This window comes from Anser brachyrhynchus (assembly GCF_964034855.1).
Source record: "Anser brachyrhynchus genome assembly, chromosome: W".
NCBI lineage: Eukaryota > Metazoa > Chordata > Aves > Anseriformes > Anatidae > Anser > Anser brachyrhynchus.
Genome location: NC_137704.1, coordinates 16674489 through 16699000, shown reverse-complemented (window position 1 = coordinate 16699000; position 24512 = coordinate 16674489). Strand labels below are relative to the sequence as shown.

General features: G+C 48.9%; 3 protein-coding genes across 3 annotated transcripts in view; 1 reads left to right on the top strand and 2 right to left on the bottom strand.

The window, feature by feature from the left end:
• LOC308184762 (vasculin-like) overlaps positions 1 to 24512 on the bottom strand; it is a 463870-nt gene that overhangs the window by 104001 nt on the left and 335357 nt on the right. The gene's annotated exons all lie outside the window — the stretch shown is intronic.
• LOC308184730 (uncharacterized protein) overlaps positions 9510 to 24512 on the top strand; it is a 43758-nt gene continuing 28755 nt past the window's right edge. Inside the window, exon 1 of the mRNA XM_080572131.1 lies at positions 9510 to 9602. The gene's annotated coding sequence lies outside the window, so the exon portion shown is untranslated. The remainder of the gene's footprint in view (positions 9603 to 24512) is intronic.
• Positions 15527 to 24512, bottom strand: part of LOC308184759 (E3 ubiquitin-protein ligase RNF38-like) — a 267624-nt gene continuing 258638 nt past the window's right edge. Inside the window, exon 6 of the mRNA XM_080572246.1 lies at positions 15527 to 15663. Coding sequence (XP_080428372.1) covers positions 15538 to 15663 — 126 coding nt within the window. The 3' untranslated portion in view covers positions 15527 to 15537. The remainder of the gene's footprint in view (positions 15664 to 24512) is intronic.

The following is a 24512-nucleotide window of genomic DNA, read 5'->3' as shown; positions in this document are numbered from 1 at the left end:
AAACGGATCAGATTTTACTCCCCTGTCTATTAGGAGTTGCGTTAGTAGTTTCACTATAGCCTCTTCCTCTGCCAAAAGGCTAGCTCCCATGATTAATGCCCAGCTGCTCACCTGTCCTTCAGGTGATGTCCCAGGGTTGAAGCTGCAGTCCAGCTGCGAGCTTGATTCGTTCGGCTGGGTTCCCTTTGGACGCTCGTGCAGTGCTGCTCCTCCCCTATCACGTCGGGGTCACCATTTGAAGGGATGCAAGACACGGACTCCTGATGGCCCTTGAACAGGAGATGTTTATTGCCCTTTTTTCACTACTACATATACTTTCCCTGTAGCCCCACGCGCTGTCCATGCACCCGAATCTGTCTTACAATTGGTTAGAGACCCTCAGACACACACCTCGAGCCAGCCAGCAATTGGCTACTGCCCAAAGCTCATCTTTAACACTGTAGCCAATTTACTTTATCTCGACCTTGCTCAAGTTTTTGGTTCTACTGCTGTTTTCCTCATTATCTCTAACTCAGGGACGTGTGAAACAGCACAAAGCTCCCTGCGAATTCCTTTCCCACATTCAAGTAATGAAAAATAAGTATTAGTAAGAGCCATATGTTTCACTATACTTTTTGAACAGCCAGAGGTTGTAAGGGAGGGCTTAATTTTTGTAAGTAGCAAATTGTAATTTTCATTACTCATTGATTCTAGTGTTCTTGGAGGGGCATACTGACAATCTAGGAACGTGTGTCTAACTGCTCTCTTTCTTTGCTTCCACTAACATAGACTTACAGAACATTTGGGTTGGAAGGGATATCAGCTAGTCTCTAGTTCAATATCCTGCTCAGAACAGGTCAGCTAGGAGGTCACACCAAGTTGCTCAGGTCTTTGCAGAGTCAGGGCTTGAAAATCTCCAAGAACATCTTCCACAAACTGTCTTGATCCATGTTCTGATGCTTGACTGTCGTCTTGGTGAAAAACTTTTTCCGCATATCCAGTCTGAACCTCTTTTCTTTTAACTTTATGCCTGTTGTGGCTTAAGCGCAGTAGAACTACAGTCACTCCCCCACCCCCATTGGGATGAGGGAAGAGAATTGGAAGAACAAAAGTGAGAAAACTTATGGGTTGAGATAAAGACAGTTTAATAAGTAAAAGGGGAAGCAAAATAAATCTAAGGAAAAAAGAACAAATGATACAAAAATTCATTTAATTGCTACCAGCTGACTGATGCCCAGCCAGTTCCTGAGAAATGGAAGGCCTGACAACTTTCCCCACTCCCCCCATCACCCCGTTGTCCATAGGTTCATGCCTGGTGTGCCCAGCCAATAAGCACACAGAGTCGGAATCCACACCAAGGCCTTTTAATTAAATAATTAATTATATAACTCTGCAGAGTCAGGTGCTTGGCAATCTTTCACAAAGCAAGCACATCTCTGGCTTGAATCACTGTTATTTATACGCAGCAAACTTGTGAAAACTATCTGGCTATTTTAATTGGCTGTTACAGCTCACCTAACTTATCTCTACTGAGCTTGCGCATTACAGAGGACCAGCGGGGGGGGGGGGGGGGGGGGGGGACACCAAATCCTGTATTAGCATATATTAGCATTTTGATTGTGTGGTTTTTAATATGTTAATGGATCTTAATGAGCAAAAGGTTACCATAGGTCAGTCTGGAATCTTCCTGCAGCTTTTTTTCTCCTTCTTGTTTTCATCCCTTATCTTCCTTGCTTCTGCTAGCTCAAGGCTACCAGTCTCTCTGTTTTCTTTAAGGTTTCATTATTTTTTCAGCTAAAGACTGCACAAGCTATAAGCCTCCCTGTTTTCTTCAAGGTTTCCTTGTTTTTCCCTGGCTTGGTACTACAACCCTGCTTTTATTGTTGAGCATGACATCATATGGTATGGAATATTCCTTTGGTCAATTTGGGTCAGCTGCTCTAGCTGTATCCATGCCTAGCCCTTGTGCATTCCCAGACTCCTTGCTGGCAGGACAGCAGGAGAAGCTGAAAAGTCCTTGACTGAGTGTAAGCACTGCTCAGCAACAACTAAAGCATCACTGTGTTATCAGCATTATTCTCATCCTAAATCCAAAACACAGCACTATACCAGCTACTATGAAGGAAGTTAACTCTATCCCAGTCAAAGCCAGCAAAATGCCTAATGTCTCTCGTCTTCTCACCATACATCACTGTAAAGAGCCTGGCTCCGTCTTCTGGTTGATCTCCTTCCAGGTATTGGAAGGCTGCTATTAGATCCCACAAACCTTTTCTTCTCCAAGCTGAACAAGTCCAGTTCTCTCAGCCTCTCCTTATAGGGTATTTGCTCCAGTCCCCTGCACTTCTTGGTGGCTGTACTAGGTCTGGCTGGGATGGAATTAACTTTCTTCATAGCAGCCCATATGGTGTTGTGCTTTGCATTTGTGGCTGAAACAGTACTAGTAACACACCAATGTTTTAGCTATTGCTGAACAGTGCTTGCAGGGTTGGTGGCCAGGATCAAACCACTGCAGTTGCCTTCCACTGAACCTGCTGCATTTCATTCATCTCTTTCCTATATTGGGGGCCCAAAACTGGATGAAGTATTCTAGATGTGGTCTAATGAGTGTCAAGTAAAGGGAGATGACTACTTCCTTTGATCTACTGGCTATGTTCTTTTTAATACAGCCCAGGATGTTGCTTATCTGCACTTGCTGCCTGGACCTACTGCTGGCTTATGTTCATCTTGCTTTCTACCACAATCCCCAGCCCTTTACAGAAGAGCTACTTCCTAGCAAGTCTGTCTCAGCCTGTATAGTTGCAAGGGGGGGGGGGGGTTCCCTTGTGGGGGTAGAGTTTGGCATTTGTCCTTGTTGAATAGTAATTTCCCAACTTGGATACAAGAATATTGTGGGAGATGGTATCGAAAGTCCTGCTAAAGTTGAGCTAAATGACATTCAGTGCTTTCCCCTCGTCCATGAATCCAGACATTTTATCATAGAGGACAATAAGGTTGATCAGGCATGATTTACTCTTGCTAAATCCCTGCTGACTATTCTTAATCACTGTAGTGATCCTGACTGGTAGACCACTATATGTTGAGTAGTTAGTGACCCACATAACAGTTAATCTGAGGAGGCCCAGGCTTGTGCTGTCTGTACTGCACATACAGTATGGCCATCAGGTTAGTGCTTGTGCTGTACAAATTTCTTGGCCACAGTATAAACTTTGCCAACTCATTGTAATAGAGGAACTTGCAGGCAGCTCCCACTTTCTACTGGCAATTATGCCACCTGTGCGGTCTTTCCTTAACTGAAAGTGCAACAAAAAGTTCTCATGTGAATATCCTTTACGAATAGAGTTCTTTTCTTGTAAAGAAATTATATAATAGCTTCAAAGACCAAAAAGGACTAATCTCTCTCCACAGACAGAATCTGTGCTGCATGCCATGGGAAAATATTTCTGAGGTCTGTCAGATACTGCATGAACATGGAATTCCCAGCATCTCAAGGGACATAAGTTACACTCACTATGTCTATTCCTCTTCTTCTTTTCTACTACTGTTATGGTTTAACCCGGCCGGCAGCTAAGCACCACACAGCTGTTCACTCACCCTCACCCCTCCCTCTCTGGGATGGGGGAGAGAATTAGAAAGAAATGAAAACCTGTGGGTTGAGATAAAGACAGTTTATTAGGACACAAAAGAAAGGATATTAATAATAATGATACTAGTACTACTAATAATAGTGTGTACAAAACAAGTGATGCACAGTGCAATTGCTCACCACCCGATGACCGGTGCCCAGCCTATCCCCAAGCAGCCGATCCCCCCACCACGGCCAGCCCCCCCATATTAATTGTTCAGCATGACGTCAGATGGTATGGAATACCCCTTTGGCCAGTTTGGGTCAGCTGTCCTGGGTCTGTCCCCTCCAAGCTCCTGCTGCACCCCTAGCCTGCCCGCTGGCAGGACAGAGCGAGAAGCTGAAAAGTCCTTGGCTTGGTGTAAACACTGCTCTGCAACAATTAAAACATCAGTGTGATATCAACATTATTCTCATCCTAATCCAAAACACATCACCATACCAGCTATCAGGAGGAAAATTAACTAGCCGAAACCAGGACAATATCCACCCCTTATTGCATACCATTTATGTCATGCTTAGGTCCCACACTTCCCAATACATTCCAATTAGTCACCACCTTCATATACGTATATGAAATGTCCACTAAGTTTGTTTAGTCTGTGACTGACTTCGAGCTCCATCTCTCTCAGCAGTCTTTCAGGGCAGAAGAGATGGTGTGTGATGCTGGATCACTGCACGTTGAAGCTCGTTCTGGTTCCATTACACTGCAGTGCTTGTCCAATTCTATTAACATTCATTCGTTGTTATCTGCAGGAATTACTGTCATACCATTAGTTGGACACTGACGTATAGCAATCACAGTGGTGATGGCATACAGTATTAGATAATAAACATAATACAATTCAACTCATGGGCTAGTCTCACCCAATATTAAATCCCCCTAAGGTACACACCGGACCTCCCCATTCTTTCGCATTACCCACCAAGTACATCCAGGTCCCTGAGCAAAAGCAATCCCACGAATGGGTTTGCTTTTGACTGAGACAGGAATAGCCCAGTCTTCCCAGGCATGTTTATAACATGCACTACAGGAACTTTATCCCCTTCTACAGTGCGTAACAGGTTTGATTGGGCAGGTCCAGCTCGGTTGGCAGATCCCCTAGTGTTGACTAACCAGGTGGCCTTTGGCAAATGTGTATCCCAATGTTTGAATGTCCCAGCACCCATTGCTTTCAGTGTAGTCTTTAACAGTCCATTGTATCGCTCAACTTTCCCGGAGGCTGGTGCATGATAGGGGATGTCATACACCCACTCAATACCATGTTCTTTGGCCCAAGTGTCTATAAGGTTGTTTCGGAAATGAGTCCCGTTGTCTGACTCAATTCTTTCTGGGGTGCCATGTCGCCATAGGACTCGGTTTTCAAGGCCCAGGATAGTGTTCCGGGCGGTGGCATGGGGCACAGGATATGTTTCCAGCCATCCGGTGGTTGCTTCCACCATTGTAAGTACGTGGCGCTTGCCATTGCGGGTTTGAGGGAGTGTGATGTAATCAATCTGCCAGGCCTCTCCATATTTATATTTCAGCCATCTTCCTCCATACCAAAGAGGCTTTGACCTTTTGGCTTGCTTGATTACAGCACATGTGTCACAATCATGAATAACCTGTGCTATAGTGTCCATGGTCAGGTCCACCCCTCGATCACGAGCCCATCTGTAGGTTGCATCCCTGCCTTGATGGCCTGAGGTGTCATGGGCCCATCGAGCTATAAATAATTCACCCTTATGTTGCCAGTCCAGGTCCACCTGAGCCACTTCAATCTTAGCAGCCTGATCCACCTGCTGGTTGTTTTGATGTTCTTCAGTAGCCCGATTCTTGGGCACATGAGCATCTACATGGCGTACCTTTACAACCAGGTTCTCTACCCGGGCAGCAATATCTTGCCACAATGCAGCAGCCCAGATGGGTTTGCCTCTGGACTGCCAGTTGTTCTGCTTCCATTGCTGTAACCTCCCCTGCAGGGCATTTGCTGCCATCCATGAATCAGTATAGAGAACCGGCCACTTTTCTCGTTCAGAAATATCTAAAGCCAGCTGGATGGCTTTCACTTCTGCAAACTGACTCGATTCACCTTCTCCCTCAGCAGCTTCTGCAGCTCGTCTTGTAGGACTCCATACAGCAGCTTTCCACCTCCGATGCTTTCCCACAATACGACAGGACCCATCAGTGAACAGGGCATATTTCTTCTCATTTTCTGGTAGCTTGTTGTACAGTGGGGCTTATTCAGCACGGACCACCTCCTCCTCCTGTGATATCCCAAAGTATTTGCCTTCTGGCCAGTCCATAATCACTTCCAAGATTCCTGGACGACTGGGGTTTCCTATTCGAGCCCGCTGAGTAATCAGTGCAACCCACTTGCTCCATGTAGCATCAGTACCGGCAGTCGGGGTGCCAGGAGGAGCTGTGCTTCAGTACCGACCACTTCCGAAGCAGATCGAACTCCTTCATATGCTGCCACTATCTCTTTTTCAGTGGGAGTGTAGCGGGCTTCAGATCCTCTGTATCCCTGACTCCAAAACCCCAGGGGTCGACCTTGAGTTTCCACCCCTTGGGCAGTTGATTTCATGTGTATTGGACACCCCTCCAAGTGAAAGCAAACTGTGGCCTGCACTCTGCTGCTAAAGGGATGGAGAAAAATGCATTAGCGATATCAATTGTAGAATACCATTTGGCTGCCTATCACTCCAGTTTGTACTGGAGTTCTAGCATGTCCGGCACTGTAGCACTCAGTCGTGGCGTGACTTCATTCAGGCCACGATAGCCCACTGTTAGTCTCCACTCACCATTAGACTTTCACACTGGCCATATGGGACTGTTAAAGGGTGAGTGTCTCTTGCTGATCACTCCTTGGCTCTCCAGTTGATGAATGTACTGGGTCGGGGTGGGATGTTAACTTTCCCTGCAGCAGCCCATACAGTGCTGTGCTCTGCACTCGTAGCTAAAACAGCAATGGTATCACACAGCATCAGGACTCTCTCTAACCCCCCTAGGGGTGGGCAAATATGTGAGAAAAGAAACATCACCAGGGCAGCTGACCTAAACCAACCAAAGGGATATTCCATACCATATGATGTCACACTCAGCAATAAAAGGTGGAAAAAGGAGGAAGAGGGGAGGGGTGGGCTCTCGTTGTGAAAACGTCTGTCCTCTTCCCAAACACCGGCTACGTGCGTTGAGGCCCTGCTTCAAGGACGTGGTCAAGCATCGCTCATTTGTGGGAAGTAGAGAGTAATTTCTTTCCTCTGCACAACTTTTGTTGATGTGATCAACAAAATAACAGCAATGTCTCTACCAACTAGCAAAAAAGAAACGCAAGCTTTCCTAGGCCTTTTGGGATTCTGGAGAATGCATGTTCCAGGCTATAGTCAGCTTGTGAGTCCTCTGTATCAAGTGACTCGAAAGAGAAACTATTTCAAGTGGGGCCCCGACCAACAACAGGCTTTTGAACAAATCAAACAAGAAATAGCTCGTGCGGTAGCCCTTGGGCCTGTCCGTACCGGACCAGCTGTGCAAAACATACTTTACGCTGCGGCCGGGGAGCACGGCCTCACCTGGAGCCTCTGGCAGAAAACCCCAGAAGAAACTCGAGGTCGACCTCTGGGTTTCTGGAGCCGGGGCTATCGAGGATCAGAAGCCAATTACACCCCAACTGAAAAAGAGATACTCACTGCACATGAGGGTGTTCGAGCTGCATCAGAAGTTGTGGGTACAGAAGCACAGCTCCTCTTGGCACCACGGCTACCTGTGTTACACTGGATGTTCAAAGGGAAAATTCCCACTACACAGCATGCAACTGATGCTACGTGGAATAAGTGGATAGCGTTAATTACACAGCAGGCTCGAATGGGAAAACCTAATCGCCCAGGAATCCTGGAAGAGATCATGGACTGGCCGGAAAGCAGAGATTTCGGAGTGCCGACAGAAGAGGTAACCCGTGCTGAAGAGGCACCAGCATATAATGAGTTGCCAGAAGACAGAAAGCAGTCTGTGTTGTTCACTGACGGATCCTGCCGTGTGGTAGGGAGCCATCGGAAATGGAAAGCTGCTGTGTGGAGTCCCACACGACAAGTCCTGGAGGCCATGGAAGGGGAAAGCGAGTCAAGTCAATATGCAGAAGTAAGAGCCATACAACTGGCCCTAGAAATTGCCAAAAGAGAAAAATGGCCAGTACTGTATCTCTACACTGACTCATGGATGGTGGCAAATGCTCTGTGGGGGTGGCTGCAGCAATGGAAACAGAGCAACTGGCAGCGCAGAGGTAAACCTATCTGGGCTGCCACCCTGTGGCAAGATATTGCTGCTTGGGTAGAAAACCTGGATGTAAAAGTACGTCATGTAGATGCCCACATGCCCAAGAGCCGCGCAACTGAAGAACATCAGAACAACGAAGAAGTGGATCGAGCTTCAAAAATTGATGTGGCTCAGGTGGATCTGGACTGGGAACGTAAGGGTGAGCTGTTTGTAGCTCGATGGGCCCATGAAACATCAGGACATCTGGGGAGGGATGCCACATACAGATGGGCTCGTGATCGAGGGGTGGACCTCACCACTGAGGCCATCACACAGGTTACCCATGAGTGTGAGACCTGTGCTGCAATCAAGAGCGCCATGAAGGTAAAATCTCCCTGGAACAGGGGGAGGTGGCTAGGGTTTCAATATGGTGAGGCCTGGCAAATTGACTATATCGGACCACTCCCACAAACCCGCCAAGGCAAACGGTACATACTCACCACGGTAGAAGCAACTACTGGGTGGCTGGAAACATACCCCGTAAACCATGCCACGGCCCAAAACACAATCTTGGGCTTAGAAAGGCAAGTACTGTGGCGTCATGGTACACCAGAAAGAATTGAGTCTGACAATGGCAGTCATTTCCGAAGCAATTTGGTCACCTCCTGGGCCAAGAGGAATGGTATTGAGTGGGTGCATCACATTCCTTATCACCCACAAGCCTCTGGGAAGGTTGAGAGGTACAATGGACTGTTAAAGACTATGTTACGAGCCTTGGGTGCTGGGACATGGAAACAATGGGACATAAATCTACCAGAAGCCACTTGGCTAGTTAACCACAGGGGGTCTGACAGCCATGCTGGTCCTGCCAAAACAAAACCCCTACACACGGTGAAAGGAGCTAAAGTCCCCGTAGTGCATGTAGGAAAGTGGATGGGGAAGGCGATGTGGGATGCTCCTGCCTCAGGAAAAGGCAAACCCCCTTGTGGGATTGTCTTTGCCCAAGGACCGGGGTATACCTGGTGGGTCATGCAAAAGAATGGGGATATTGGGTGCGTGTCTCAAGGAGATTTAACCTTGGGAGAAAACTAATCTGTAATCTATAAAGTTATGTGTTGTAGAAAGACACTGCAGGATCAACGACAGGTCATCTTTGCAAGGAACCGGGCAAGTGCAACAAGGACTTGAGCTAAGCTGGTGCTGGCGTCCAGACATCCAACTCCGCCTGCCCTGAGTGACCACTTTGGCAGATGAAGACTAAATCGTCAACAGTTCTTATGAACTTTTTTTTCAGAAAGACCTATGGAATGAAAAGATGTACTTACCTATCAATCTGTTAAAGGACAAGGAACAACGGTGATGAGAATACTTATATGCTGAAGTATGGGGGACCTGAGAGTGACACAAATGTTATGGAATAAGGGGTGGAGGTTGTACTGGGTCGGGCTGGGATGTTAACTTTCCCTGCAGCAGCCCATACAGTGCTGTGCTCTGCACTCGTAGCTAAAACAGCAGTGGTATCACACCAGTGCTGTGTCTGCTGCTGAGCAGTGCTGGCACAGCATCAGGACTCTCTCTAACCCCCCTAGGGGTGGGCAAATATGTGAGAAAAGAAACATCACCAGGGCAGCTGACCTAAACCAACCAAAGGGATATTCCATACCATATGATGTCACACTCAGCAATAAAAGGTGGAAAAAGGAGGAAGAGGGGAGGGGTGGGCTCTCGTTGTGAAAACGTCTGTCCTCTTCCCGAACACCGGCTACGTGCGTTGAGGCCCTGCTTCAAGGACGTGGTCAAGCATCGCTCATTTGTGGGAAATAGAGAGTAATTTCTTTCCTCTGCACTTCCACATAGCCTTTGCTTGTTTCGCTTGGTTTTCCCTTTCCCCCTCCCTTTTCCCCTTTCCTTTTTTTCCCCTTTAGTTAAATTGTTAATTGTTTAGTTAAATTGTTTAGTTAAATTGTTTAATTAATAATAATCTTTCCTTAATAATTATTTTTTTTCCTTTAATTAAATCATCCTTACCTCAACCCGTGAGTTGTTCTTTCCTTTACTTCTTCCCCTCCTCATCTAAGGAGGGGGAGGGAGAGAGCGGTTGTGGTGTTCAGCTGCCTAGCACGGTAAAACCACCACAATGAATTAGCTTATGGATGGGAATCAGGTAGTGTTGGTTAGTGCAATGTTGCCACCGGTGCACCACTGTGGTAGCGATTGGCACTTGCTGTTCTTTGACCCTCGGCAGCCCCACAGCAGAAGGGTCCTCTGAGAGACAGGGCAAGGTAGACAGTTCTTTAATGTCCTCTGTCTCTAAGGCAGCTATGCCAAAAGCCCACCGGAACCCTTTTGGGTCCTTGAAAAATCCTCTTCTGAGTCTATGCCAAGGATGCACGGAGCATCCCGCCCAGTCACAATAGGGTGCTTTTGCCACTCATTACCGGTTAGACTCGCTTCAGCCTCCAATACAGTTAACTGCTGGGATCCCCCCATCACTCCATAAATACAGATGGGTTCTGGCCCTTTATAGCTTGATGGCATTACAGTACACTGTGCACCGGTGTCTGCTAAAGCCTTATACTTCTGTGTGTCTGACCTGCCAGGCCATCGAATCCACACAGTCCAATAAACCCGATTGTCCCTTTCCTCCCCCTGGCTGGAGGCAGGGCCCCTCTAATCCTGGTCAGAATATTCATCACTGTGTCTGGGGGACTGCCTGCTGGAAATATGAGCAGCAAGTTTCTCAGAGAACCCCTTTTTGTGGTTGTTTTTTCTTGCAACTCACGTACCCGCGCCTCTAGGGTCGAGGTAGATTTTCCATCCCATTTTCTCATGTCCTCTGCATGGTCACACGTGGTAAACCCACAGGGTGGCATGGGGTGTGTACCCATTATATCGTCTTCCTTGCACAGAAGGACGCTTACCCCTGATAGCTGAGACACTGGTTTTTACAGGTGGGGAGGAAAATAAATTCTCATAAATCACCTCCCATATGGATAATTCCCTCAGGTACTGGCTTCGCTTCTCCATAGTGCTTCATTTGCCTGGTAGACATACGAGTTCTTCCTTGAAGGGATACCTTTCCTTCACAGCTGACGGGAGACGCCTCCAGAGGCTGTGAAAACGTGCTCCATCTCCAATTGCTTTGTCAATGCCTGCGTCTCTAGCAAGGGATCCCAGCCGCCTGGCTTCCCTGTCCTCTAATTCCACACAATTGGCTCCAGTGTCCCAGCACCAGAGCAGCCAGGTGACAAGCTGCTCACCTATACAGTGACCGAAATCTTTGAGCACATCTCGTAGCTCACGCTCGTATAGGTTTCGGCTAGATACTGCTGTTTTTGCGACATCTTCATCCTCCTACTCCTCTGATGGCCCAGCCTCGTCTTCTCTATACCCAGACCTAGCAGAAGACTCTCTTTGTTCTAAATGACCTGACTCTCTATACCATTTTTTCACCTTGGTTACGGGTGCAACGGACACTGGTACAGTTTGTTTCCCTGGCTCAGCCTTGGGGCCCGTTTTAGGGCTTGGAGTGGCCGCTGGGCCTGCCTCAGGGGTTGAAGTGGCCGCCGGGCTTGTCACTGGGGTTATATTGGCATTGAGCGCAGCTCCGTAAGCATAGGCCAAGCCCCAGCACGCTGCAGTGATTTCTGTATGTCTGGTACTGCCAGGGTGATGACACACCTTTTGAAACACTCTACCAGTTTTTTAGGATTTTACAGTTGTTCGGGGGTGAATTTCCAAAGCACTGGGGGTGCCCACTGCTCTAGATGCCTGCCCATATCCTCCCACACTCCCTGCCACTCATAACTATCCTGCCTCAGGACAGATCTCTGGATGGCATTCCTAAGAAGTTGTTTAACCTTAGACTAAAACCTGAAGTGCATTCAGGACACATAACAATGAGAACATGCTGGTCTGAACATCCCAAGGATATTCGAAGTTTTGGAAAGATACCGTAACTCGCCTGGACGAGAAGAAAGGGAGAGTGAACAAATGGGAAAAACGATCTTCCCCTGACCCCTCCATAGACTGGCTCCCTGAAGAAAAAGTGTGAAAGGTGTAATTATTAATAGTTTCTGAGGTAGGGTTCCCAAAGTATGGAGTTGATGACAATGCTGAGTACAAATAACAGATTAGTCTCATGGCCGGTGTCCTGGTTCCAGTTAAGACAGAGTTAAGTAGCTCATAGTAGCTGGTAGGGTGCTATGTTTTGGATTAGGATGAGAAGAGCGCTGATAACATGCTGATGTTTTAATTGTTGCAGAGCAGTGTTTACACCAGGCCAAGGACTTTTCGGCTTCTCGCTCTGTCCTGCCAGCGAGCAGGCTGGGGGTGCAGCAGGAGCTGGGAGGGGACAGACCCAGGACAGCTGACCCAAACTGGCCAAAGGGGTATTCCATACCATCTGACGTCATGCTAAACAATATATAGGGGTGGCTGGCCGGGGTGGGGGGCCGGCTGCTCGGGGATAGGCTGGGCATCGGTCAGCGGGTGGTGAGCAATTGCATTGTGCATCACTTGTTTTCTTACACATTATTATTGTTAATACTATTATCATTATCACTATTATTATTATTATTGTTATTATTATATTCCTTATATTCCTTATATTATTATATTCCTGTCTTAATAAACTGTCTTTATCTCAACTCACCGGCTTCACTTTCCCCTTTCTCTCCCCCATCCCAGAGAGGGAGGGGGGAGGGTGAGCGAACGGCTGTGTGGTGTTTAGCTGCCAGCCGGGTTAAACCACAACAGTCCTTTTGGCGCCCAACGTGGGGCCCGAAGGGTTGAGATATCGACAAATCTGACCAGAGTGTGTTAAACTAAAATTGGTATAAGTATTGGACCTGCTTAATAGTCGCTAGTCACGATGTGGATTGCCTTAATCTCCAGTCTGCTGTACCTGTATTCCAAATTGAGTTTTATGGTGCGTTACTTTCTGTATGTGCTCCCTGTTGCACTGTTTATCCTTTCCGGGCCCTGGTTTAAGATTGTTATGGTACTGTGCGGTGTAGCAATGGCTTATGAAATGATGAGATATCTGGTCATGACTTTAACCTGGTATTTGTACTCAGCACTGACATCGACTCTATACTTTGGAACCCATATCTCGGAAACTATTAGCAATTACACCTATTGCCTGTTTTCGTTAGGGAGCCAATCTGTGGAGGGGACAGGGGAAGACATGTTTCCCTACCTGTTCACTCTCCCTTTCTCCTTCACCACCCTCTTATCCCCCGAGCTAGTTACGGTGGTTCTCCGAGATGTTGAATATCCTTGGGATACTCAGACCAGCCTGCTCTTGTTGTTATGTCTCCTGAATGCGCTTCAGATTTTGTGGAGGGTTAAACAACTACTTAGGAATCTCATCCGGAGATCTGTCTTGAGGCGGGATAGTTGCGAGTGGCAGGGAGTGTGGGAGGATATGGGTAGGTTTCTAGAGCAGTAGTCACCTCCAGTGTTTTGGACATTCACCCCTGAACAACTGCAAAATCCTAAAAAGCTGGCAGAATGCTTGAAAAAAAGGTGTCATGACTCTGGCAGTTCCAAAGTGACACAAATCACTGTAGCGTGCTGGGGTCTGGCTTGTGCCTATCGAGCTGCAATTGATTCTACTAGCAACCTAGCTCCCGCTCCTGCAGCTGTTCCAGTTCCAGCTCCTGCAGCCGCTCCAGTTCCAGCTCCTGCAGCCACTCCAGCTCCAGCTCCTGCAGTCACTCCAGTTCCAGCTCCTGCAGCCGCTCCAGTTCCAGCTCCTGCAGCCGCTCCAGTTCCAGCTCCTGCAGCCACTCCAGCTCCAGCTCCTGCAGCCGCTCCAGCTCCAGCTCCTGCAGCCGCTCCAGCTCCTGCAGCCGCTCCGGCTCCTGCAGCCACTCCAGCTCCAGCTCCTGCAGCCACTCCAGCTCCAGCTCCTGCAGCCGCTCCAGCTCCTGCAGCCGCTCCGGCTCCTGCAGCCACTCCAGCTCCAGCTCCTGCAGCCACTCCAGCTCCTGCAGCCGCTCCAGCTCCAGCTCCTGCAGCCGCTCCAGCTCCTGCAGCCGCTCCAGCTCCTGCAGCCGCTCCAGCTCCTGCAGCTGCTCCAGCTCCAGCTCCTGCAGCCGTTCCAGTTCCAGCTCCTGCAGCCGCTCCAGCTCCTGCAGCCGCTCCAGCTCCAGCTCCTGCAGCCGCTCCAGCTCCTGCAGCCGCTCCAGCTCCAGCTCCTGCAGCCGCTCCAGCTCCTGCAGCTGCTCCAGTTCCAGCTCCTGCAGCCGCTCCAGCTCCAGCTCCTGCAGCCGCTCCAGCTCCTGCAGCTGCTCCAGCTCCAGCTCCCGCAGCCACTCCAGCCCCTGCAGCAGCTCCAGCTCCTGCAGCTGCTCCCACTCCTGTGTCTGGGTCAGAGAAACGAGCTGTAGCAGTGCAAGTTGACCCCGCAGAGGGTATTCCAACCCCTGTGGCAGACCCTGTGTCTGGGTCAGAGAAACGAGCTGTAGCAGTGCAAGTTGCCCCTGTAGACAAGGTGAAGAAATGGTATAGAGGCTCAGGTCGTTTACAACGCAAACAGTCTTCTGCTAAGTCTGGGCATAGTGAAGACGAGGCTGGGCCATCAAAGGTGCAGGAGACTGAAGATGAGGATGAGGATGGCGAAAAATCAACAGTAACTACCCGGACTCCATACCAGCCATCAAAGGTGCAGGAGACTGAAGATGAGGATGAGGGTGTCATCCTCACCCTCATCCGCTCCAGCTCCTGCAGCCGCTCCAGTTCCAGCTCCTGCAGCCGCCCCAGCTCCAGCTCCTGCAGCCACTCCAGCTCCAGCTCCTGCAGCCGCTCCAGCTCCTGCAGCCGCTCCAGTTCCAGCTCCTGCAGCCACTCCAGCTCCTGCAGCCGCTCCAGCTCCTGCAGCCGCTCCAGCTCCAGCTCCTGCAGCCGCTCCAGTTCCAGCTCCTGCAGCCGCTCCAGCTCCTGCAGCCGCTCCAGCCTTTGCAGCTGCTCCAGCTCCTGCAGCCACTCCAGCTCCAGCTCCTGCAGCCGCTCCAGCTCCAGGTCCCGCAGCCACTCCAGCCCCTGCAGCAGCTCCAGCTCCTGCAGCTGCTCCCACTCCTGTGTCTGGGTCAGAGAAACGAGCTGTAGCAGTGCAAGTTGACCCCGCAGAGGGTATTCCAACCCCTGTGGCAGACCCTGTGTCTGGGTTAGAGAAACGAGCTGTAGCAGTGCAAGTTGCCCCTGTAGACAAGGTGAAAAAATGGTATAGAGACTCAGGTCGTTTAGAACGCAGACAGTCTTCTGCTAAGTCTGGGCATAGTGAAGACGAGGCTGGGCCATCAAAGGTGCAGGAGACTGAAGATGAGGATGAGGATGTCGAAAAATCAACAGTAACTACCCGGACTCTATACCAGCGTGAGCTACGAGATGTGCGAAAAGATTTTGGTCGCTGTATAGGTGAGCAGCTTGTCACCTGGCTGCTCCGGTGCTGGGACGCTGGAGCCAATTATGTGGAATTAGAGGGCAAGGAAGCCAGGCGGCTGGGATCCCTTGCTAGGGACGCATGCATTGACAAAGCAATTGGAGATGGAGCACGACCTCGCAGCCTCTGGAGGCGTCTCCTGTCAGCTGTGCAGGAAAGGTATCCCTTCAAGGAAGAACTTGTATGTCTACCAGGCAAATGGACCACCATGGAGAAGGGAATTCAGTACCTCAGGGAATTGGCCGTACGGGAAGTCATTTATAAGGACCTAGACGACGCACAAACATCCGCAGATCCAGATGCAGTCCGGTGTACACCACCCATGTGGCGGAAGTTTGTACGGAGTGCACCATCATCATATGCCAGCTCATTGGCAATACTAACCTGGAAAGAGGAGGAGAATCCCCCAGTGAATGACGTGGCTAAATTACTCCGGCAGTACGAAGGAAATCTCTCCTCTTCCCTACAGGCCTGTGTCTCGGCTGTGGAGAAACTCTCTGAAGAGGTCCACCAACTTAAAGAGAATTTATCTTCCCCTCCACCTGAACGAACCAGTGTCCACCAGCTAAAAGAGAATGCTTTGGAGAAACTTTCTGAAAAGATCCACCAACTTGAAGAAAGATTATCTTCCCCTCCACCTGAACGAACCAGTGTCCACCAGCTAAAAGAGAATACTTTGGAGAAACTTTCTGAAAAGATCCACCAACTTGAAGAGAGATTATTTTCCTCCCCACCTGTACAAACCGGTGTCTCAGCTATTAGGGGTAAACGTTCATCTATGCAAGGAAGACAATATGGTGGGCACACACACCGCGCCACCCTGTGGTTTTACCTACGTGACCATGGAGAGGACATGAGAAAATGGGATGGAAAATCTACTGCGACCCTAGAGGCACGGGTACGTGAATTGCAAAGGAAAACAAGTGGGAAAAAGGAATTCTCTGAAAAGTTTGCTGCTCCAACTTCCAGCAGGCAGTCCTTTAGACACAGAAACGAAGATTCTGACCAGGACTAGAGGGGCCCTGCCTCCAGCCAGGGGGAGGAAAGGGACAATCGAGTTTATTGGACTGTGTGGATTCGATGGCCTGGCACGTCAGACGCACAGAAGTATAAGGCTTTGGTAGACACCGGTGCACAATGTACTCTAATGCCATCAAGCTATAAAGGGCCAGAGCCCATCTGTATTTATGGTGTGACGGGGGGATCCCAGCAGTTAACTGTATTGGAGGCTGAAGTGAGTCTAACCGGTAATGAGTGGCAAAAACACCGTATTGTGACTGGCCCAGATGCTCCGTGCATCCTTGGCATAGACTATCTTAGAAGAGGATATTTCAAGGACCCAAAAGGGTTCCGCTGGGCTTTTGGCATAGCTGCCTTAGAGACAGAGGACATTAAACAGTTGTCTACCTTGCCCGGTCTCTCAGAGGACCCTTCTGTTGTGGGGTTGCTGAGGGTTGAAGAACAGCAAGTGCCGATCGCTACCACAACTGTGCACCGGCGGCAATATCGCACCAACCGAGACTCCCTGAGTCCCATCCATAAGCTAATTCGTCAACTGGAGAGCCAAGGAGTGATCAGCAAGACTCATTCACCTTTTAATAGTCCCATATGGCCAGTGCGAAAGTCTAATGGTGAGTGGAGACTAACAGTGGACTATCGTGGCCTGAACAAAGTCACGCCACCACTGAGTGCTGCAGTGCCGGACATGCTAGAACTCCAGTATGAACTGGAATCAAAGGCAGCCAAGTGGTATGCCACAGTTGATATCGCTAATGCATTTTTCTCCATCCCTCTAGCAGCACAGTGCAGGCCACAGTTTGCTTTCACTTGGAGGGGACTCCAATATACTTGGAATCGGCTGCCCCAGGGGTGGAAACACAGCCCTACCATTTGCCATGGACTGATCCAGTCTGCGCTGGAGCAGGGGGAAGCTCCTGAACACCTGCAGTACATCGATGACATCATTGTGTGGGGTGACACTGCAGAAGAAGTTTTCGAGAAAGGGAAGAAAATAGTCCAAATCCTTCTGAAGGCCGGTTTTGCCATAAAACAGAATAAAGTTAAAGGACCTGCACGAGAGATCCAGTTTTTAGGAATAAAATGGCAAGATGGACGTCGTCAAATCCCAATGGATGTGATCAACAAGATAACAGCTATGTCTCCACCAACTAGCAAAAAAGAAACACAAACTTTCCTAGGTGTCGTGGGGTTTTGGAGAATGCATATTCCAAATTACAGTCTGATTGTAAACCCGCTCTACCAAGTAACCCGTAAGAAGAATGCTTTTGAATGGGGCCCTGAGCAACGACAAGCCTTTGAACAAATTAAGCAGGAAATAGTTCATGCAGTAGCCCTCGGGCCAGTCCGAACAGGACCAGATTTAAAGAATGTGCTCTACACCGCAGCCGGGGAGAATGGTCCCACCTGGAGCCTCTGGCAGAAAGAACCTGGGGAAACTCGAGGTCGACCCCTGGGGTTTTGGAGTCGGGGATACAGAGGATCTGAAGCCCGCTATACTCCAACTGAAAAGGAGATATTGGCAGCATATGAAGGAGTTCGATCTGCTTCGGAAGTGGTCGGTACTGAAGCGCAGCTCCTCCTGGCACCCCGACTGCCGGTACTAGGCTGGATGTTCAAAGGAAGGGTCCCCTCTACACATCATGCAACTGATGCTACATGGAGCAAGTGGGTTTCCCTGATTACTCAGCGGGCTCGAATAGGAAACCCCAATCGCCCAGGAATCTTGGAGGTGATTATGGACTGGCCAGAAGGCAAATACTTTGGGATATCATCAGAGGAGGAGGTGGTTCGTGCTGAAGAAGCCCCACTGTACAACAAGCTACCGGAAAATGAGAAGAAATATGCCTTGTTCACTGACGGGTCCTGTCATATTGTGGGAAAGCATCGGAGATTGAAAGCTGCTGTATGGAGTCCTACACGACGAGTTGCAGAAGCTGCTGAGGGAGAAGGTGAATCGAGTCAGTTTGCAGAAGTGAAAGCCATTCAGCTGGCTTTAGATATTGCTGAACGAGAAAAGTGGCCAGTTCTCTATCTCTATACTGATTCATGGATGGTAGCAAATGCCCTGTGGGGGTGGTTACAGCAATGGAAGCAGAACAACTGGCAGCGCAGGGGCAAGCAAATCTGGGCTGCGGCATTGTGGCAAGATATTGCTGCCCGGGTAGAGAACCTGGTTGTAAAGGTATGCCATGTAGATGCTCATGTGCCCAAGAATCGGGCTACTGAAGAACATCAAAACAACCAGCAGGTGGATCAGGCTGCTAAGATTGAAGTGGCTCAGGTGGACCTGGACTGGCAACATAAAGGTGAATTATTTATAGCCCGATGGGCCCATGACACCTCAGGCCATCAAGGTAGAGATGCAACCTACAGATGGGCTCGTGATCGAGGGGTGGACCTGACCATGGACACTATAGCACAGGTTATTCATGACTGTGAAACATGTGCTGCAATCAAGCAAGCCAAAAGGTCAAAACCTCTTTGGTATGGAGGACGATGGCTGAAATATAAATATGGAGAGGCCTGGCAGATTGATTACATCACACCCCCTCAAACCCGCAACGGCAAGCGCCACGTACTTACAATGGTGGAAGCAACCACCGGATGGCTGGAAACATATCCTGTGCCCCATGCCACCGCCCGGAACACTATCCTGGGCCTTGAAAAGCAAGTCTTATGGCGACATGGCACCCCAGAGAGAATTGAGTCAGACAACGGGACTCATTTCCGAAACAACCTTATAGACACTTGGGCCAAAGAACATGGTATTGAGTGGGTGTATCACATCCCCTATCATGCACCAGCCTCTGGAAAAGTTGAACGATACAATGGACTGTTGAAGACTACACTGAAAGCAATGGGTGCTGGGACATTCAAAAATTGGGATACACATTTGGCAAAGGCCACCTGGTTAGTCAATACCAGGGGATCTGCCAACCGAGCTGGACCTGCCCAATCAAACCTGTTACGCACTGTAGAAGGGGATAAAGTTCCTGTAGTGCACGTAAGAAACGTGCTGGGTAAAACAGTCTGGGCTACTCCTGCCTCAGGAAAAGGCAAACCCATTCGTGGAATTGCTTTTGCTCAGGGACCTGGATGCACTTGGTGGGTAATGCAAAAGAATGGGGAGGTCCGGTGTGTACCTCAAGGGGATTTGATACTGGGTGAGAATAGCCCGTGAGTTGAATTGTAGTATGTTAATTATTATATAATAATGTATGTCATCACTACCATGATTGCTATATATCATAGATGAAAATGGTGATTAATTAGAATGTATTGGACAGAGTGTAACCTGAGCATGACATAAATGGTATGGAATAAGGGGTGGATATCTGTCCTGGTTCCAGTTAGGACAGAGTTAAGTAGCTCATAGTAGCTGGTAGGGTGCTATGTTTTGGATTAGGATGAGAAGAGCGCTGATAACATGCTGATGTTTTAATTGTTGCAGAGCAGTGTTTACACCAGGCCAAGGACTTTTCGGCTTCTCGCTCTGTCCTGCCAGCGAGCAGGCTGGGGGTGCAGCAGGAGCTGGGAGGGGACAGACCCAGGACAGCTGACCCAAACTGGCCAAAGGGGTATTCCATACCATCTGACGTCATGCTAAACAATATATAGGGGTGGCTGGCCGGGGTGGGGGTGCCGGCTGCTCGGGAATAGGCTGGGCATCGGTCAGCGGGTGGTGAGCAATTGCATTGTGCATCACTTGTTTTCTTACACATTATTATTGTTAATACTATTATCATTATCACTATTATTATTATTATTGTTATTATTATATTCCTTATATTCCTTATATTATTATATTCCTGTCTTAATAAACTGTCTTTATCTCAACTCACCGGCTTCACTTTCCCCTTTCTCTCCCCCATCCCAGAGAGGGAGGGGGGAGGGTGAGCGAACGGCTGTGTGGTGTTTAGCTGCCAGCCGGGTTAAACCACAACACCGGTAATTTTATCATATCATAAGCCAGTGTTACACAGCACAGCAAAATAATAACCCTGTACAAACCCCCAGAAGTGATAAGCAACACATACAGTAAGTAAAGTGCTATATAACTCAATTCGGAAAACAGGCAGAGCAGACTTGAGATCACAGAAATCAGCACTGTGATTAGTAAGTATTAAACTGATGTAATGCTTATCAGAATCTTGTTTTAACACAGTCTTGTCAGATCTGTCATTATCTCAACCCTTGGTGCCCCACATTGGGCACCAAAAGGACTCTTGTGGTTTAACCTGGCCGGCAGCTAAACACCACACAGCCATTTGCTCACCATCCCCCCTCCCTCTCTGGGATGGGGGACAGAAAAGAGAAACTGAAGCCTGTGTCCTTTATTAGGACAGAAAATTAATAATAATAATAATAATAATAATAATGTGCACAAAACAAGTGATGCACAATACAATTGCTCACCATCTGCTGACCGATGCCCAGCCTATCCCTGAGCAGCCGGCTCCCCCACCCCGGCTAGCCACCCCTATATGTTGTTCAGCATGATGTCAGATGGTATGGAATACCCCTTTGGCCAGTTTGGGTCAGCTGTCCTGGGTCTGTCCCCTCCCAGCTCCTGCTGCATCCCCAGCCTACCCGCTTGCAGGACAGAGCCAGAAGCTGAAAAGTCCTTGGCCTGGTGTAAACACTGCTCTGCAACAATTAAAGCATCAGTGTGATATCAGCATTATTCTCATCCTAAATCCAAAACATAGCACCCTACCAGCTACTAGGAGGAAAACTAACTATCCTAGCGAAAACCAGGACAATGTCGTATGTCAACCAGGCGAGTGGACCACCATGGAGAGGGAAATACAGTACCTGAGGGAATTAGCTGTGCTGGAGGTGATTTATGATGACCTAGGCAAGGAACAGCTATCCAAAGATCCAGATGAAGTCAAGTGTACATGACCCATGTGGCAGAAGTTTGTACGGAGTGCACCATCATCATATGTTAGCTCACTGGTGTGAGAAACAAGGTTGTGTTTTTGCAGTGGAAAATTCCACTAACCTTGCATATTCAAAAGGGATTGTGCAGGCATGACAGTGGCATAGCAGTGGGGAGTATGTTAAGCAGATAAGGGGAAGGTCCCACTGTCTCAAGATAAGGAGGATAGCTAAGAAAAGCAGGATGAGCAGTGCAAAATCAGTAAAACCAAAAAATCACAGGCCCTCTAGTCACGAGAGAAGAAGGACAAGAAAGGAAAAGGAGAAAGTAATGGTTAGTCAAATCAAATTATACATATATAGTATAGCAATAAGCGTTGAGTAGTTTGTGAACCTGTAGTACTCAGCCAACGAGCAAACGGGAGGAATCAAGCATCAGGTAATAGAGAATATAAGGTTATGATATACTTTTGCTGTGCACTCCTGCTTGCAGGACGCCCGCCATTGCAACTGCAAATAAAAATGCTGCTTCACTGAGATCCTTGCCCGAGCCTTTTTTATTGGCTGCAGATTGTTTCTCACAATTTGGGGGCTCGTCCGGGATCCAGTCACCTACCAGGGAGCCCCACCGCCGCAGCAGCAGGAAGGCATGCCCCGCTGATTTCAGCGGTCCTGTGCATCGACTGTGGCGGTTCTGCGGAGAGCTGACAGAGGGCCCGAGACTGATTAAAGAGGCAGGATCCATGAAGTAGTGGGGAAGGGAAGAAGGTAGGCACTCCGGGTTTAAGAATTGATCCGGTAACTCTGTGCACAGACCAAGGTAAGAAATATTAAGTATTGCCTTGAGGGTTGGGTAAGAATCTTGTGTGAAGTGTGATGGAGACGTACTTTTGTACAAAGCAAGTACGGGGTCCCGATCCATGGTTCCGTAGCTCCGCGAGGAGCGTGGTTGGATATGGACGTAGCAAGAGGTAGAAGGAAGAAAGGAAGAGTCTTGTCAGTCACATTTACAGGGGCTAGGAAAAATGGGCATTAAGGGTTCCAGGGGACAGGGAGATATCCCTGGGGCAGTGCCTACCGATAGTCCTTCAGGAAGAATGATAAGGAATTGGAAAAATAATCCCAACATTAGAGGAAATTATAACAAGAGAATGATTAAATACTGTGTATTAATCTGGACAAAGGAACCGATTAAGGAAACAGCGGTATTTTGGCCAAAATATGGGTCTGATGAAAATTCAGGCTTTACATTTATATGTAAACAGTAAGACTCCTTTTTCAAAGGAGTCATGTTATGATGCTTGCTGGGTGCAGGGGGTAAGTCAGTTTTTATTGAAAAAGAGTCAGGACCAGGAGAAAGAGGAGTCAGAGAGAAGGAAGGGTCGATGGGAATCCTTGGATAATTAACCCCCTCCCTATAATCCTAATATTGCACTGGCAGCAGCAGCAGCCGCCGCTCCAGGAAGGGAGCCAGGGACTGCAATTAACACTGTCCCTAGAGAAGGAGTGCATTCTAGGCTCTGGCAAGACTTAGAACAGTGTAGAAGAGATACTGAGAATTTCTCCTTCCCTGATAGTAACAGTATTAACACTCCTACGTATTCTCTTAGGGAGGCCCCAGTGAGGCAAGGACAAATAGGTTATGTGAACTCCCCCCCCACACCCCCACCCCCACCCTTATCAGCAGAGAGGCTAGGAATTTTAAGAAGGAAATGAAATCTTTAATTGAGGACCCTACAGGATTAGCAGAACAGTTAGTTTCTAAGGCCTAATCTGTATTCCTGGGGGGAGGGGGGGAGAACGATGTCAATCTTGTTTATGTTATTCACTGGAGAAGAATGTTTTGGAGGGGACTGATTAGGCGGGCAGCTATGCAAGAATGAGAAAGAACCAACCACCCCTGGACAGGGAGTAATTCTGATAGAGCAGAAATATCCGCTTATCCAACTGGGATAATAACAACACACAACTTGGGGATGAATCCTGAGGACCCGGTAGCCCAAGGGCTCTTGAAAGTTCATTTTGTGATTAAAGCCTGGCCAGATATAGAGAAAAGGCTCCAGAAGGTGGAAGGATGGAGCAAACAGTCTCTGGAAACCCTCCTGCGAGAGGCCCAGAAGTGTATGTCAGGAGGGGAGATGAGAAGGAACAGCAGAGAGCGAAACTAACGGTCTTCACAGTGGACCAGGTAGTGAGGCAGAGGATTGGAGAAAGAGGAAGAAAACTTTCAGAGGAAGTCAGGCCCAGGATGGAAGGGAGACAAAGAGAGATGAAGGAATGGCATGCAAGGGAAGCTACCTGTATTGCAACATAAATCCTAGCAGGGACAACCTTTGAGAAGATGTTTGAAGAGTGTCCGAGCCATCTGCTTCAAATAGGAGTATCCGGAGTGGAAGAAGGAGGAGAAATTGTTTGCTATTATAAATTCAGAATAGGGGAGTCAGGGCTTCTCAGAAAGCTAGTCCCACTAAGAGCCCTTGACAAATGAAAAGGTCTCAAGGGTTGAGATAAGGACAGGGAGATCACTCTACAATTATCGTCATGGGTAAAACAGACTTAGCATAGGAAGATTAATAAAATTTATTGCCTACTGCTGATGGGCTGGAGCAGTGAGAAACAAAGAAGCTGAGGGCACCTTCCCCCATCCACTCTCTTTCACATCTTCCCTGCCCTGAGTGGGGGGGGGGGGGGGGGGGGCGGAGTGGGGACTGTGGTTAGTCCATGGTGCTTCATTTCCACCACTCCTTCAGGGTCGCTCTCTCCCCTGCTCTGGCGTGGGGTCCCTCCCACGGGTTACGGACCTTCCTAGGCTGGTCCTGTGTGGGTTTCTCCAGGGGCAGCGGCTCTTTGAGAGCTGCTCCAGGTGTGGGTCTGTGCCGCGGGGTCCATCCGTCAGGAGCAGTTTGCTCCAGCATCGGACCCTCACAGGCAGCAGATTTTCCCCCCCCTCCCCCCCGATCACATGCTCCACCGTAGGCTCCTCCACGGGCTGCAGTGTGGAGATCTGCACCACCGTTGTACCCATGGGCTGCAGGGGGACGGCCTGCTCCACCATGGGCCTCTCCACAGGCCACAGGGGAACTTCAGCTCTGGTGCCTGGAGCACCTCCTCCCCCTCCTTCTTCACTGACCTTGGTCTCTGCTGGGCTGTTTCTCACTCCTCTCCCTCCCAGATGCTGTGGTGCAGCAGGTTTTTTTTCCCTTTCTTAAATATGCTCTCACAGAGGCACAAATTACATGGCTCACGGCTTGGCTCAAGGCAGCAGTGGGCCCCTTTGGAGCCAGATGAAACCGGCCCTTATCTAACATGGGGCAGCTGCTGGATTCTTCTCA